Here is a 16,446-nt window from a genome sequence, read left to right as displayed (position 1 = left end):
CTTACAAAAAGCCCTCAAATCCCCTACCCTTTCTCCCTCTTTCGTGCTGGCCTGGCAAAATTGACCAGTGGTCTAACCCTACTTTCCACCTTCTTGCCTGTACCTCAGCAGTTAAACATTGCTGGGGAAAAAGACCATATGATGTCATTAGTAACATCTGCAGATTGTCTTATTAATACTTTCCATTTTGCTTATAATCTCCAATGTCAGCATATTTAGAAAAAGCAAGTGAAGTGCTTGACTGTTTTTTTCTAGCATACTTGCAACAATTCCTTTTTATGCATAATTCTTATCCTTATAAAAAGCTGTTATTTATGTTGTATAAAATGAGTTGTTCCCTCTGCATGTATTTTGCTTATCTAATGTTCCTGTTTTTATTAATTATTTTACTATAGTGCAGACTCTGGATATCCTTTTTTTTTTTTTTTTTTTTTGGAGACAGGGTCTCACACTGTCACCCAGGCTGGAGTGCAGTGGTGCACTTTCGGCTTACTGCAACCTCCACCTCCCAGGTTCAAGTGATTCGCCTACCTCAGCTTCCTGAGTAGCTGGGACTACCAGCCCATGCCACCACGCCTAGCTGATTTTTGTATTTTTAGTAGAAACGGGGTTTCACCATGTTGGCCAGGCTGGTCTTGAACTCCTGATATTATGTGATCTGGCTGCCTTGGACTCCCAAAGTGCTGTGATTACAGGCATGAGCCACCGTGCCCAGCCTGGATATACTTTTTTATCTGAATAAAAGGTTATGTTATGTTCTCTGAGCTCAAGCTTTGATAAGCAATCACTCTTCATAGAGTTCTCTTCATTTCTGACATGATACAATATCAGAAATAAGGACTTGATTGAAATCTTTTTAGTATTCAGCACATGGAGCTGATCAGAGGAGATGGCAGTGTGTCTTGTAGAAACTAAGTAACATAGGCATTTTCCTCACATATTCTCTGCAAATTCTTGCTGCATGTGGATTACAGCCTAGAACTCTGATTTTAGAGGACCTGTAAGCATACAGGGTTATATTGTTAAAGTATTCATTATATGTTATAATAGCCCTTCTTTAAAAAGAAAGATACTGTTTTTAGATAAATACTGTTATTTTGAGGAAAAAATGTTGAAACCAATCAGCATCAAAGTTCTGATTCATAAAGGAAGTGTTTATTATACGGCTTTTGTTTTGTTTTGTTTTGTTTTTTGAGATGGAGTCTCACTCTGTCACCCAGGCTGGAGAGCAGTGGCAAAATCTCGGCTCACTGCAAACTCCGCCTCCCGGGTTCACACCATTCTCCTGCCTCAGCCTCCCGAGTAGCTGGGACTAAAAGCGCATGCCACCACGCCTAATTTTTTTGTATTTTTAGTAGAGACGGGGTTTCACAGTGTTAGCCAGGATGGTCTCGATCTCCTGACCTCGTAATCTGCCTACCTCAGCCTCCCAAAGTGCTGGGATTATAGGCCTAAGCCACCGCGCCTGGCCTATGCTACTTTTTAATGAAGAGAAAGTATATTGCCGCCTCTTTCAGAAAGCAGCGTCTGTTCTGAGATTGAAAACTGTTGTGTTCTTTACATAGTCAAATGTTTGCTGCAGTTTGCTAATAATAAAAACATATTAGCAAGTTGAAGTAAGTTAGCAAATTTAACAGTTGTTAAAAATTCTTACTGTTAACATCTAGAACAAATTACTACTTTGTGGTTATAGAAGAAGAAAAAAAGACCATCTTAGTGGAGCTGGATACCCACTCAAACTCCATGTAGTGGCTATCTCAGGAGACTTGCAAAACCTGAGCTGCCTACATGGCACGAACTTGTATGTATTCTAGTAAAAAAATTGTTAGCTTGAAATAAAATAACAAATTTGATTAATAGTCTCTTTGCTCTTGTCCTTCAGTGGGATCTCAAGGAGACAGGTAGTATTGACCAGAAGACTTAGAGTGAGAGAGATTCTTGTGGAAAAAATGTGCCGGGGTTGTTCTTTGTTTACACTGTCCACGGAATATAAAACTTTCAAATAGTAGGGATCAGAACATCAGTATTTAATATCGCCACTGATCTGATACCAGAATCTCATAGTAGGCAGTTAAATCTTAAAAACAAACCTCCAGTATCTGCATTTAATTGTATGTAAAAGCTTCCCTCCACCTACCAAGGCAGTCTTCTTCCTTGGTTCCCATACTGCTTCTTTAACTATTTTAGCCTTTAAATGCTAAATTAGGTTTTTCTAGTTCACTATAGTTTGCACATTTAAATATTTCCATTCTTCACAAGAATTATGTGCATTTTAAGCATGGTTGAAATTTGCTGCCACAACCATAACCTTAAAATTTGGAGATCATTGTAGATTCATGCGGTTATAAGAAATAATATAGAGATCTTGCATACCTTCCATCCAGTCTCCCAAATGATAACGTGTGTGTAACTACAGTATACTGGACATTCCTCCCCCTTTTTTTTCGGAGAAGTTACAGATTGCCTCATAATCCTGCGGGGATACTATGTGGCTATGATGAGTGATGACTACACTGAAATAGGAGAACTAGACAGTTTCATGATAACCTGATTTTTTTAAATCCAGAGCTGTCTGAACTGGAGGATTCAGCAGAACAACAGTATCCACATTTAATTATGCATGAAGTCTCCTTTTCTCTACCTTAAGCAATTAATTTCCTCCCAAAATTCAATGTGGAGGAGGTTAGAAGGCACATCTGGTCCCTCTGCCCTCCCCTGCCTTTACTTTAAACCACTGGTTTTACCTGTTTTGTAATGTGGAGGTTTCACTGGCAATTTTATTTCAAGAAGAAAAAAAGAATTCTAATGTTTAAACCACTGGATTAATTCAGTAGGCTTTATTAAAGCTAAGACATGAGGCTTAGGAAATTAGAAAATATCCACCCCAGTCATCAAAAGTATATTGCTGTCCATCCCTGGAGATTTAATTTAAAAGAAAAATAGAATACATAGAAAAATGTGCCTAGTATAAGAATTTTTGTCAATTCAGTAAGTAAAATCTAGCAATATTAGACAAAAATAATGGTATTAACATTTGTATCTTCTCTTGACAGTTTTAATTGATAAAGACCAGAGTCCAAAATGGAAACCAGCTGATCTAAAAGAAGTTACTGAGGAAGATTTGAATAATCACTTTAAGTCGTTGGGAAGCAGTGATTTGAAATTTTGAGGTGACAGGCTTTTAAGGTATATTTTGTAGCATGGGTTGGCAATCTACAGCATGTGGGCCAAATCCAGCCTGCTGCCTGTTTTTATATACCCTGTAAGCTAAGAATGGTTTCCGCATTTTTAAATGGTTGGGAAAAGAAATCAAAGACTAATATTTCATGACGTGAAAATTATCAGAATTCACAAATAAAGCTTTATTGGAACTAGCTATACTCATCTGTTTATATATTATCTGTGGCTGCTTTGAAATGAGTAGTTGCAATAGAGATGGTAAAGCCTACAAAGCCTAATTATTTACTGTCTGGTTTTTGTCAGAAAAAAGTTTGTCAATCCTTGTTTTAGAAGATGGAAAAATGTGAAGATCTTTAGAGATTCTCTTGAGTGGTATATCTAATTGAAATGGGATCTTTGTTTGGCTTTTGGTAGTGGCTTGTATGTTGATGAAATCAACTTAGGTATACAATATAAAAAATAAAGACCCTGAAAATTGTTTTGGATACTGTGTTAATGCCTCATAGAATTTTTGTTTTGGATACTGTGTTAATGCCTCAGAATTTTCTCCATATATGAGTGTGTTTTAAAGTAACTGAGTTACTGTAGCAGAAGAGCTCCTTTTATAAACATTAGAAACCTTGGGCAGAGAGAAAAGATTTTTATTAACGTCCCTCTTCAGTATTAACTCAGACTTGGTCTTCCCTAAAATAATCAGAATACCATCCCATGGTGAAACTGAAAGGATTATTTTCTTGTTATTTGTGATATTTGTTAATCTGGTAGAATGAGAAATTAGGAAACTCCAATCTCTTAGATAGAGACACTCTGTTTTTTTATAATTTACGTAAGACTTTTGTGTGATAATTATCCTTACAAACAAGGTTCAAGTCAGGAGAAAAAAATTAATTGAAAGCAAGAAGACTTTTGTTCAAAAGATACATTCAATAATTGATATTGTTAATGAAGTAAGTACTTTTTAAGGTATGAAAGAACTAAAAGGTATTCCAGACTCAGAACCTTAAAGTTCTAGGCAAGAATAATTTTTAAACTAAAGGTAAGTTTATAAATTAACAAAGTAAACAAAATTTATGATTTTGTTTTTTGTTTGTAATTTTTGTTTAATTTTAAAGGTAAGTTTATAAATTAAACAAAATTTATAATTTTTTGTTTGTAATTTTTGTTTATAAACAAAATAAATTTTTTGTAACTTGTTATAGTTTCTCCTTCATCCCATACTCTTTAGAAACTAAGTGAACTTCAGGTTTGTAAGAACAAAAAGCCAACGGAACTGAAAAAGACATTAAAGATCATGTCCTGCACCCTTCTCATAGATGAGGAAATGGCAGCCCAGAAGGTATTGCTTTATGTTTTCTCAGTTCTTAATCTGTTTTACGTGAAGCATTTTTCTTTCAAGTAATTCAGTAACAGATCTGGAATAAAGATGCCATGATATCGGATACATTTACATTTATACTCTTAAAGGTCCTAAATTGGACCTGAATGATCCAAGAAATTATTTGTATAAATGGATTTTTGTTCTCTATATTTGTTAACAATGCAGAAAATGTTGTCTTTTATATTGTTAAAAAATTCAAAGTACACACTGTCAGAAAGCATTTGCTTCAGTTAAATAACTCACACTAGTTAATTGCAACTGGACTTTTATTGTGCAGTTACAACAATAAATGTTTTCAGAAAAATATTTGGAAAAAATATACCACTTCATAGCTAAGTCTTACAGAGAAGAGGATTTGCTAATAAAACTTAAGTTTTGAAAATTAAGATGCAGGTAGTGCTTCTGAACCAATGCCCACAGCTCCAAGGAAGACATGTCCTATTTAGTCATTCAAATACAAGTTGAGGGCATTGTGATTAAGCAAACAATATATTTGTTAGAACTTTGTTTTTAAATTACTGTTCCTTGACATTACTTACAAAGAGTCTCTAACTTTCGATTTCTAAAACTATGTAATACAAAAGTATAGTTTCCCCATTTGATAAAAGGCCAATGATACTGAGTAGGATATATGCGTATCATGCTACTTCATTCAGTGTGTCTGTTTTTAATACTAATAAGGCAGTTTGACAGAAATTATTTCTTTGGGACTAAGGTGATTATCATTTTTTTCCCCTTCAAAATTGTGCTTTAAGTGCTGATAACCACAGGCAGATTGCAAAGAACTGATAAGGCAACAAAAGTAGAGAATTTTAGGATCAAAGGCATGTAACTGAAAGGTAACAACAGTACATAAGCGACAACTGGGGAAGGCAGCAGTGAAACATGTTTGTGGGGTTAAGTGAGTCATTGTAAATAAGGAATTTGCACATTTATTTTCTCTGATAACCTGCTTCCATGTTGCCACCTGGAGGCTCTTTGTTGTGCTGGTAGAAGCCCATTTGCCCTTACTCTGGATGTTCCAAATGTTTCCCTTTCCAGGAGCTAGTCAGTCTTTCAGTCATCTGTTTTATATGTCTCCTGCCTTCTCAGACAGTCCTTCTACTCTCTTTTATTGTTCATGAAAGACCTTCAAATTGAAGTAAAGCCCATATTTCAATATAAAGATATGAAAGAAGGCTAATATCCTATCAGTGATATTCTCATCCATCTTGTCATGAAGGCCAACCTATACCATGATAACTATCACATGTAATGTAAATTTGTTTATTCATCTCTCTTATTCATTTATTCATCTTTTTTCATTTGTTTATTCATCTTTCTCCCATTTGCTCCTGTCTTGATTTATCCACTAGCTCACTGATTATGCAAGCCTTGTAGTTCATATATGTCATGGGTTAACATACAATACAGCATATATTTCAGACATAAGTGTTTCAGAAATATTGTACACAAGATATTGTACTCTATTAAAATGTGATTCAGGGACAAGGGAATGGTGCTTGGTGATAAAAGTATACTGCCATAGTTGCTGAGGAAGGGCAGCAACAGAGATCAGACTTCTGGTTGATATGGATCTGGCAGGCATCTCTGTCACACCCCTGGGAAATAGTGGCCCAGGGCACAGAAGGAACCTGAAATTAAAATATTTAGATACAACCAAAACTCACTTGTCTGTCCCTATGTATACTGAAAAATTTAGTGGGGCATGCTGCTTTACCTGGCTTTGTGTTTTCACCATTGTACTTATTTTATATACCTAATTGTACATTTTAAGCAGCAAATGACCTTGCAGCAAAAAATGTCTTGGTGTGAGATGCAAAATGAATGAAAAACAACCACACCTAGGCTTTTGTCACTCAACCTAAACTACTCTTCATGACCTGGAAATGTTTTATACTTATGGGAAACTTTCTGCCCTTAACCTTATAACTTCAGATCCTTGTATGAATGGGTTTGGTTGTTTTTCTATTATATAAATTGTAGATTGCAAGTACAATGGGACAGTACAAATCCCGGGACTCGGTAAAATTAGAGTTGAATGATGAGGTGTCCAAAGGCAACTAAAACATGGCATATTTCAAATAATGTTTTCTTTGCTTATGTAACTTGGAGAATTCACTCTATTTGATTGTGGGTTTCAAAGTATTAGTGTTAAAATTAGAGGTAGATTTTCTGCCTGCTTACAAGACAAATACATATTTATCTCATTAAAGAGGTCATAAGCCTTTTTTTTAACCTTTATATTTCAATACCAATGGTGTATTGTGGATCTAACATACACAGGCTTAAATAATTTCCTTTCCATTTAAACTCAATGTCTACCAAATCTTGATGAAAAGATAATTCTAGAAACTGAAGTCTTAATTTTCTAACAAGTCATGTCTTAATTTCTTCTTCTCCCTCCCAAATTTTCTGTTACCACTGATCTTCAAACAGTACTTAATCCTTTAAAACAAAAAGGTGTGTGTGTATGTGCTGTGACAGTAAAAATGAAAAAGAAAAAATGGCTTCCCTAAAAGGTAGCCAGGCTTATGGAAACAGTATAATAGGTGGCTATAAATGCCCTATAGGCTTGTGTTACCACTAAAAAATAACAAAAACCCAGAAAACGAGTACTCTCCTCAAAGGACAGTTTTATCTTTTCCGTTTTGCAATACAACTGTAAATCTTCATGCATTATCTGGTCTATTTTAATGGCGACCGCCTTACTAGTCAAGAAAAAACTGGAAATAAATGCCCATATTCCAGCCCTCTGTACCTCTGAGATAGTAAAGCTTAATACAGAATTAAAACTGAAACTTTCTACCTTGCAGACTAAGTTTCTGTTATTTTTAAGATTTATTGGATTGCTCTTTGTAAAAGGTGCCCATACTTGTTTTCTTGTATAGTTATATCACTGGGCTTAATTCAATGCAATAAACACTAATGTCATGGCTTCTATAAACGGTTATCTCTAAGATGGCTTTAGGCACAAAGTCTGAGTCGTCCAGTAACAGCTGTAATTAGTTAGGGCCCTGAGGTCCAAGGTGGTAGTTACACTTCTCAACTTCTCATCTACAAAAATAAATTATCTTATTTATCTTATTAAAGACAGGGTTCATTTGTGTCAAGAAGTAGAGATCCTTGACAAACAAGACTTACTGTTAATCACTATGACTTGAGTGCCATTCCCTTGCCAAGAAATTTTAGAAAAGCCCTTTTCATATCTGGACTTTTTTTGGGTATAAATTAACAAAAATTGTTATTTTAAAGGATAAACTTCAACCATTGGAATTTGGGGCAGTTTTTATTCCTTAGCATTTTCTTTGGTGATGCCATTACTTAGGAAGAAGTGCTGTGACATTCAGCTGATTATTGGGTGTCACAGGACCTCTGTTCAGCCCTTCAGATGACTAAAACCTAAGACTAAACAGAGAGAAATTGCTGTTAACATAGAAGTACTTAAAATGCATTTCATCCTAGTTGTTCTTATACTAGTGACATTATCGTAGACACATTTTTAAATCCAGATAGTTATTTGTACTTTTTCACACCAGTTTTTGCTTTTGTCACATTTATTCAAACTAGCACCTCCACAGTCAAAGTGTTGTCATCCTACAGCCTCAAGGCCCCTCACTCTCAATGTATGGAATGTCATGGTACTTGATGTTATTGCATGCCCATTGCTGCAAGGCATCACACAAGATATCCTGAGACAGGCGGTGTGCATATTCCAAGATCACAATATTGGTCCCTGGAGGTTCCTTCACTTCCTCTTTGACATTAACTGGAGAAGCCATCCTGGGTAGACATCTCTCTTCTGGCATAAAGGGTTCTTCACTCTCATGCTGCTTCTCACCTTCATATATGGTAGGAAATGGGAAAGTTTGCTTTGATTTCATGCAGCCCATGTTATGAAGAGCTGTTTGTGGAGGAAGCAGTGGCAAAGACTACTTCCAGGCCATCTTTAGAAAACAATGAAATTTGTCCATGTGATGTTGACCAGTGCTTTCCCTCTCCAGGGCACTTCAGTAATCAATGTTCCCTTTCACCAGTCTTCACGTGTAGTGTTTACCTGTCAAGAGAAGGTAGGTTTCATTTTGAAGTTACAGAATGCAAAATAGTGTATGATTGAGTGGCATGTAAAAATCCTTTCATCACTTTGGTCACATGGAAGAAATCTGAGGTAAAAACAAACAGCTTTATCTTATCAGTAGAAGAAAAAGATAATCACTCAATAAAAATGGCAACTTGCAAAATAGGAAAACTTTTTTTCAAGATCTTGCATATTTTATAAAACTGAATTCAATTTTTGCTAGCTTAGATTTATCTATACCAAAACAATTCAATTTTTGCTAGCTTAGATTTATCTATACCAAGGGCTAGCAAACCATTGGGCCAAATTCCAGCTACCTATTTTTGTACAGCCATGCTCACGTGTTTACATGTGTCCATGGCTGCGTTCATACTACAACAGCAGAACTGAATAACTGTGACAGACCATGTGGCCCACAAAGCTTAAAATATGTACTATCTGACCCTTTACAAAAAATGTTTGCTGAGTCCTGATCTATACTGTCAAGCAAAACAAGCACATCAAAATTTGTTCCTCCCCAAACCTCATGAACCTACAGATCTTGGACTACTGTTAGAGTCTGGCTTTATCCCCTGGTCACATATTTACAACTCAAAGAGTAGTAAACAATGTTGGCTTTACTCTAGTGCCACTTCTAAACAATATAGGTTACATATAGCAAAGCCACCTATTGACTGTTCCCTGTGAAATTGTACAGAAGCTCAGATTAAGGTTAAAGGTTTTTTCTCCTAAATGTCTCATTCCTACCCTTGTTTGATGTTTGGTCAATAAATAGATGACAATGCTTGTGATGTGCCTTCTAAGCCTCCCAAGTGTGTGTTATCACAGAATGAACTTCTCTTAAGGGACTTAAGGATAACTAAAACAATACAAGACAGCTTCATTTTAAAGAGGACTGAGTGTAAGAAGCACAGGTAATCTCTATGAATGAGATTAATGGTCCCTGATTGTATCTTAGTTTTGGGACTAAAAACATAGCTCTAAAAATTCATAAAATCTGTTTCTGAAAACACTTTTTTTTTTTTTTTTTGAGACAGGGTCTTACTCTGTTAACTCAGGCTGGAGTAAAGGATGCAATCATGGCTCACTGTAGCCTGGACCTCCTGGGGTTCAAGTGATCCTTCCACCTCAGCCTACTGAGTAGCTGGCCTGCAGGCACAAGTCACCATGCCTAGCTAAGTTTGTAGAGACAGGGTTTTGCCATTTTGCCCAGGCTGGTCTTGAACTCCCGGGGTCAAGTGATCTGCCCACCTCAGCCTCCCAAAGTGCTTGGATTACTGGCGTGAGCCACTGTGCCTGGCCTGAAACCACTGATCTTAAGGCAAAAGCTTGCGTGCATCTAATTCATTTTTTAATAGTTGTAATTAAAGATGTCCAGAGGAGGTGATGTTTGCCAGGTCTACCACCATATATTATTCTATAAATTCTACCCAGTTTCTCATAATACTACATCTGTTCCTACCCCTAATAAGAGTGATATGAGGGTAAGAAAGGAAAGGCAGTCTTCTGCTTTTAATTACCTTTAGTTCTGTATGCCCCTGTATGCCCTGCTTCACGTTGCATACTTCAGAGATGTTAATTTTAAAAGGGAAACAAGTTATGTGTGGTGTCTGTCTTGTTTACTAGCCTAGCCTGAACTGAAGATGGGGACTGTCTTGGTTGTTAATCATCAGCATGTTATGATTTTTCATAGTGTCTATTTTTTACTGTGAGGGATGGTTAAGGGAATTGGACATGGTTAACCTGAAAAAAATTACTTGGAGAACTCAGTGAGTGTCAGATAAATAAAAGGCTGTGAGTGGAACCATCAGTGGAACCATCAGAATATTCTGTTTTTTAAGACCTTTTGTTTTGCAAAAGCAGCTTTTTCTTACCCTAACAAAGTAGTGCCAGATTTGTGCATTTGCCAAAACCAGTTTTAAAACCAGACAAAATATATGTTGCCATTATTTTCAGGCATAGAGCAACAAGCAACACTGGATTGTGATCCCTGAGAGAAGAAAAACACAAGATGTTAAATCCCACAGATGGTCATTGTGGGATTCTACCTGGGGGTATCTCCCAGCATTACCGTGGGAGTTGAGCCCCAGGAGAGTCAGAGAGTGGCAACTCTGATGCAACAGAGGTTAGGGTTACTAAAACAGCTGGAATTTATAAGATAGAGTTCAAGATTGGGAAGAGAGGCAGAAATCCGCATGAGACTTGTCAAGGGTACTGGGATGTGCATGTCCAGGATAAGGATCTGCAAAGTGTTAGCAAACGATTACTTCCTCTAGGACTTAAGAGTTGAACAGTGACACCAGAAGTTATACAGTACTTAGAATCCTTGGAATTGCAGCCTGAGTGGAGCAATCTCATTGAACACTTTCGTATTTAGTTACTACTCAAGAAATGCGACACCTTAGGAATCAGTAGTATACCCTAAACAAGGTTTGGCAAGTGTTTTCTTAAAGGGCTATGACTTAGGCTTGTGAGCTAGGATGTTTGTGGCTTCTCCAAATTCATATATTGAAACCTAATCCCCAACGTGATGGTATTTGGAGGTGGGGCCTTTGGGTGATGATATTAGAGTATTAGTGCTCTCATAAAAGAGACCCCAGAGAGTTCCCTTGCCCCTACTGACATGTGAGGACACAGTGAAAAGCTGTAAACCACAAAGCAGGCCTTCACAAGACACCATATATGCTCATGCCTTAAACTTGGACTTCCCAGCCTCCAGAACCATGAGAAATAAATCTGTGTGATTGATTGATAAACACCCAGTCTTATAAATACTCCATACTAGTCTCTGGCATTTTGTTATACCATCCTGAATGGACTAAGACACATAGGGTCTATGTTACAACTACTCAGCTCTGCTATTATAGCACAAAAGAAGCCAGATAATATATTAATATTAAACACATGGGCATGGCTATATCCAATAAAGCTTCATTTACAAAAATAGGCAGCCAGCCTATGGACCACATTTGCCTAAGTTCAAACAGAAATAGTCCCCTTTAACAAGAAATAAAACAGTACCATTTAAAGGAAGATAACATAAGCCAGATGCCTTACAAGGTATTATTCACAATGTCTACCATTCAATTAAAAAATTACTAGCCATACAAAGAAGCAGGAAAATCTGACCCATAATCAAGGAAAAAAAAAAAAAGACCCAGCATTTCTTAATAGAAATTAATAATAGAACTTTAAAGTAGCTATTTAAGTATACCCAAGAAAATAAAAACCAGTGAACAAAAAAAGAATCTCAGAGAAATGGAAATTGTAAAATAAAAATGGAAAATCAGTAACTGAAATGTACAAGATGTGAAATGAAAAATTCATTGTGTGGACTACTGAATGTTGGAAAAGATAGGATTAGTGAACTTGAACATAAATCTATAGATGTGTCCAATCTGAAAAATGGAGGGAAAAGATTTAAAACATAGAGCAGCCACTAAAGAGATAATGCAAGTATGACTTATGAGGAAAGGAATTAGATACGTTTAACCCAGAAGAAGACAGGAAAGGAAGAACATTGGGGGTTGGGGAGGGACAATTAGAAAACCAACATATGAAAAAGCCTTCCATGTGAAAAATTACCTGAAAGAAAATGGACTAAAAATAACAATTGAAAGGCAGAGATGATCAGACTAGTTTAAAAATCCAAACCACACATACATAGTCTTTTCAACGAGTGCTGGAACAACCAAATCATCCATATGCCAAAAAAAAAAAAAAAAAAAAGCTGGACACAGTTCTTAAACCCTTCACAAAATTAATTTGAAATGGATCATAGACCTAAATATAAAATAGGACTCCTAGAAGATAACATAGGAGACAATCTAGATAACCTTGGGTTTGGTGACAACCTTTTAGATTCAGTGCCAAAGGCATGATGTGTTAAAGAAATAATTGATAAGTTGGACTTCACTAAAAAACTGCTCTGTTTAAGACATGGTCAAGAAAATGAGAAGACAAGCCACAGACTGGGAGAAAATATTGCAAAAGCATATTTGATAAAAGATTGTTATCTAAAGTATGCAAAGAACTTCTGAAAGTCAACAATACAAATATGAACAAGCTAATTGAAAAATGGGCAGAAGATCTGGACAGACACCTCACGGAAGTCTTCTTATATATAGATGGCACATAAACGTATGGAAAAGTGTTCAACATCATGTCATTCAGGAATTGTAAATTTAAACAGTGAGATAATGGCAAAAGCAACAGAACTCTCATTCACTGTTGGTGAGAATGCAAAATGGTACGGTTACCTTGGGAGGACAGTCTGGCAGTTTCTTAGAAAATGAAACATTCTTACTGTATGATCCAGCAGTTCTGCTTCTTGGTATTTACCCAATAAGTTGAACGCTTAAATCCATGCAAAAATCTGCATATGGATGTCTGTAGCAGCTTTATTCATAACTTTGAAAACTTAGAAGCAAGCAAGATGTCCTTCTTGGTGAATGGGTAAACTGTGGCACATCTAAACAATGGAATATATTCAGCATTAAAAATAAATGAGTTAGTCTGGGCATAGTCACGCCTACAATCCCAGCACTTTGGGAGGCTGAGGCGAGTATCATTTGAGCCCAGGAGTTCAAGACCAGCCTAGGCAACATAGCAAGACCCCGTCTCTACAAAAAAATTAAATATGAAAAAAATTAGCCAGGCATGGTGGTGCACACCTACAGTTTTAACTACTCAGGAAGCCGAGGTCGCTTGGGCCCAGGAGTTGGAATTGAAGGTTGTGGTAAGTTAAGATTGATTGCACCACTGCACTCCAGCCTGGGTGACTGAGCAAGACCCCACCTCAAAAAATAATAATCCAGCCATGGGAAGAAAAGGAGGAACCTCAGATACTTATTACTAAGTTAAGCCAATCTGAAAGGGGTACATGCTGTATGATTACAACTATATGACATGCTAGAAATGGCAAGACTCTGGAGACAGTAAAAAGACCAGTGGTTGCCAAGGGTTATGGAAGAGGCTGAGATGAATAGGTGGAACAGACAATTTTTAAGGCAATCAAACTATTCTATATGACACTAATAATGGATTTCTGTCATACATTTGTCAAAAACCATAGGTTGTACAACACCAGGAATGAACCCTAAAATAATGTGGATTTCAGGTGATTGCGATGTGTCTAGTGGGAGATGCTGCGTGTGTGTGTGTACACAGGATACGTGGGAACACTACTTCCTGCTCCATTTTTCTGTTAAAACTGCTCTGAAAAAGTCTATTATTTTTTTAAAAAATACACCCACTATATGCTATCTATAAAAGATACACAACTTAAAACTGACAAACCCACAAGCATAGCTGGAGACTTAAAACATTACTAGAATAGTCAAAGAAAAAATACGTGTTCTGAACAACATTATGCTCCAACTTGAGTTGATATTCACAGAACACTACACCCAACAACTATTACATGTTCTTATCAAGTGCATATGGAACATTCACCAAGATAGACTATTGGTAGTCTCAGCAGATTTCAAAGGCTTAAAACATTACACAGTACAATTTCTAACCACCCCAGAGAGTAAAATATCTAGAAAAGCCTCATATATTTGGAAACTAAACATATTTCTAAATAACCCATGGGACAAAGAAGAAAATCACAGGAGAAATTAAAATATAGTTTCAACTAAACAAAAGCCAAAACATCAAAATTTTGAAATGCATTAGTTTTAGAGCTTAGAAGGAAATTTACATACTTAAATGCTTATAATAGAAAAGAAGAAAAGTTTAAATCAGTGATATAAGCATTCACCTTAAGCTAAAAAAAGAAAAGCAAATTAAACCCAAAATAAGTAGACAGAAGTAGGTAAGAACAGAAATCAGTGAAGCATACGATAGAGACAACAGAATGAATGCTGGTTCTTTAAAAAGATCTAATAGATACATCTCTATACAGACTGATCAAGAAAAGTCACAAGAGGTGTAATGGGCATTATGACATCTATATACATTTAAAAGGCAAACAGGAATAATATAAACAATTTTATGCCAATATCAAATTACCAAAATTGGCACAAGAAAAAAATGATAGCCCTACATCAATTAAAGAAATTGTAAATCTTTCCAAAAAGAAACCTCCAGGCCCTAATGGCTACACTAGAGAACTCCTACCAAGGCCATTATGAGGAAGTAATATCAGTCTTATCTAAACTCTTCAGAAAAGAGAGAAAGAGGAAAGAAAGATTTCCTGAATTATTCTATATGAGGCCAGTATTACCAAGAAGACAAAACTCCACAGGCCAATATCCCTCATGAACATAGACCCAGAAGTTGGCAAATTGAATCTAACGTGTAAAATGGATAAAACATGATGACTGAGTGGATTTATACCAGAAATTCAAGGATATTCCAAAGACAATAAATGTAATTCACTATATTAACATTAAAAAAATCAGATGATCACCTCAGTAGAAACAGAAAAAAAATTTGATAAAATACCATTTTTTATTTTTAAAATCCCAGCAAAGTATTAATAGGAAGGCCTTCCTCAAAAGTAATGTTAGTGGTGAAAGACAACACTTTTTCCCTATGACAGGAGCAAGGCAGCAATAGTCATTCTCATGATTTCTGTTTGATATTTTACTGGAAGTCCCACTGAGTATGAGGAAGGGAAGACATACAAAGCATAAAGATTGAGAGAAGGAGAAAACTGCCATTATTTGCAGATGACAAAATTGTATAGAGAAAATTTTAAAGATTATATGGCCTCCCCCCCCCCCAAAATTTACTGGAATAATTGTAGCAAGGTCTTAACATATAAAAGTGACATATAAAAAGTAATTTCTACAAACTTAGCAGAAGATGAAATTAATGCCATTTGCAATAGCATCAAAAACATGAACACTTAGGGATAAACTTAACAAAGCATATGAAGGAAAACTGCATTTTGTATTGTGTACGTTGTACGTGAAAAATACAAAATGTTACTGAGAAAAAGTAAAGAACCTAAACAAACAGACAAACGCTGTTCATGATCTGAAAGACAATATTCTTAGTCCTCCCCAAATTAACGTGTATATTCGGCAAAATTCCAGCAGGCTTTTCTGTAGACATTGACAAATGGATTCTAAAAGTCCAGTCAAAATCCCAGCAGGATTTGTTTTATATATATAGATATATAGACACACACACACATACACACACACACACACACACACACACACACACACACACACAGATTCTGAATTATACATGGAAACACAAACTAGAATGGCCAAAACAATTTTGAGAAAGAACAATAATTTGGAGTACTCCTATTATCTAATGTTAAGAATGACTATAAAGCTACAGTAATTAGTGCTATATTGACAAAAGGCTAGCCACAAACCTATGAAACAGAAACAAGTCCAGAGATACACCCATAAAAATATGGTAAATTGATACTTGACATGTCCAAAAACAATGCAAAAAGGATAATCTTTTCAACAAATGGGATTGGAACAATTGGACATTCATATACTCTCCCCCCACCAAAATCTACTTATACCTTATACTTTATAGAAAAATTAACTCAAAAGGGATCATAGTTTTAAATGTAAAATGTAAAACTATAAAACAAGAAGACAAAATATTTGCGATCTTGGGTTAGGAAAAGAGTTCTTAGATGTGATACCAAAAGCATGAACCATGAAAGAAAAAAACTGGTAAACTAGACTGAATCAAAATGAAAAAGATTTGCTCTGGAAAAAAAAAACACAGTTAAAAGATTGAAAAAAAAACAGCAAATATAAAAAATATTTGCAAGTCATCATCTAGCCAATAAATGACTTGAATCCAGAATATGTAAGTATCAAAACTC

General features: G+C 35.9%; 2 protein-coding genes across 9 annotated transcripts in view; one reads left to right on the top strand and one right to left on the bottom strand.

Annotated features, from left to right (window-relative positions):
- Window positions 1-3,665, top strand: part of HIBCH (3-hydroxyisobutyryl-CoA hydrolase) — a 144,637-nt gene extending 140,972 nt beyond the window's left edge. For all 3 annotated transcript variants that reach the window (XM_034954672.3, XM_008950606.5, XM_057301458.2), the window contains one exon: window positions 3,054-3,665. In XM_034954672.3, the coding sequence (XP_034810563.2) occupies window positions 3,054-3,169 (116 nt within the window). In that variant the 3' untranslated portion in view covers window positions 3,170-3,665. The remainder of the gene's footprint in view (window positions 1-3,053) is intronic.
- A 1,141-nt stretch (window positions 3,666-4,806) lies between these two features.
- The window catches only part of C13H2orf88 (chromosome 13 C2orf88 homolog), a 63,388-nt gene continuing 51,748 nt past the window's right edge, over window positions 4,807-16,446 (bottom strand). For 5 of the 6 annotated variants that reach the window (XM_057301461.1, XM_034954677.3, XM_034954678.4 and 2 more), the window contains one exon: window positions 4,807-8,615. In XM_057301461.1, coding sequence (XP_057157444.1) covers window positions 8,164-8,451 — 288 coding nt within the window. In that variant the 5' untranslated portion in view covers window positions 8,452-8,615 and the 3' untranslated portion in view covers window positions 4,807-8,163. The remainder of the gene's footprint in view (window positions 8,616-16,446) is intronic. The other variant, XM_063595494.1, reaches the window with a different exon arrangement.

This window comes from Pan paniscus, chromosome 13 (genome assembly GCF_029289425.2).
Source record: "Pan paniscus chromosome 13, NHGRI_mPanPan1-v2.0_pri, whole genome shotgun sequence".
In the NCBI taxonomy this organism is placed as follows: domain Eukaryota; kingdom Metazoa; phylum Chordata; class Mammalia; order Primates; family Hominidae; genus Pan; species Pan paniscus.
The sequence above is the reverse complement of the archived record's forward strand: the minus strand, read 5'-3'. Positions and strand labels throughout refer to the sequence as shown.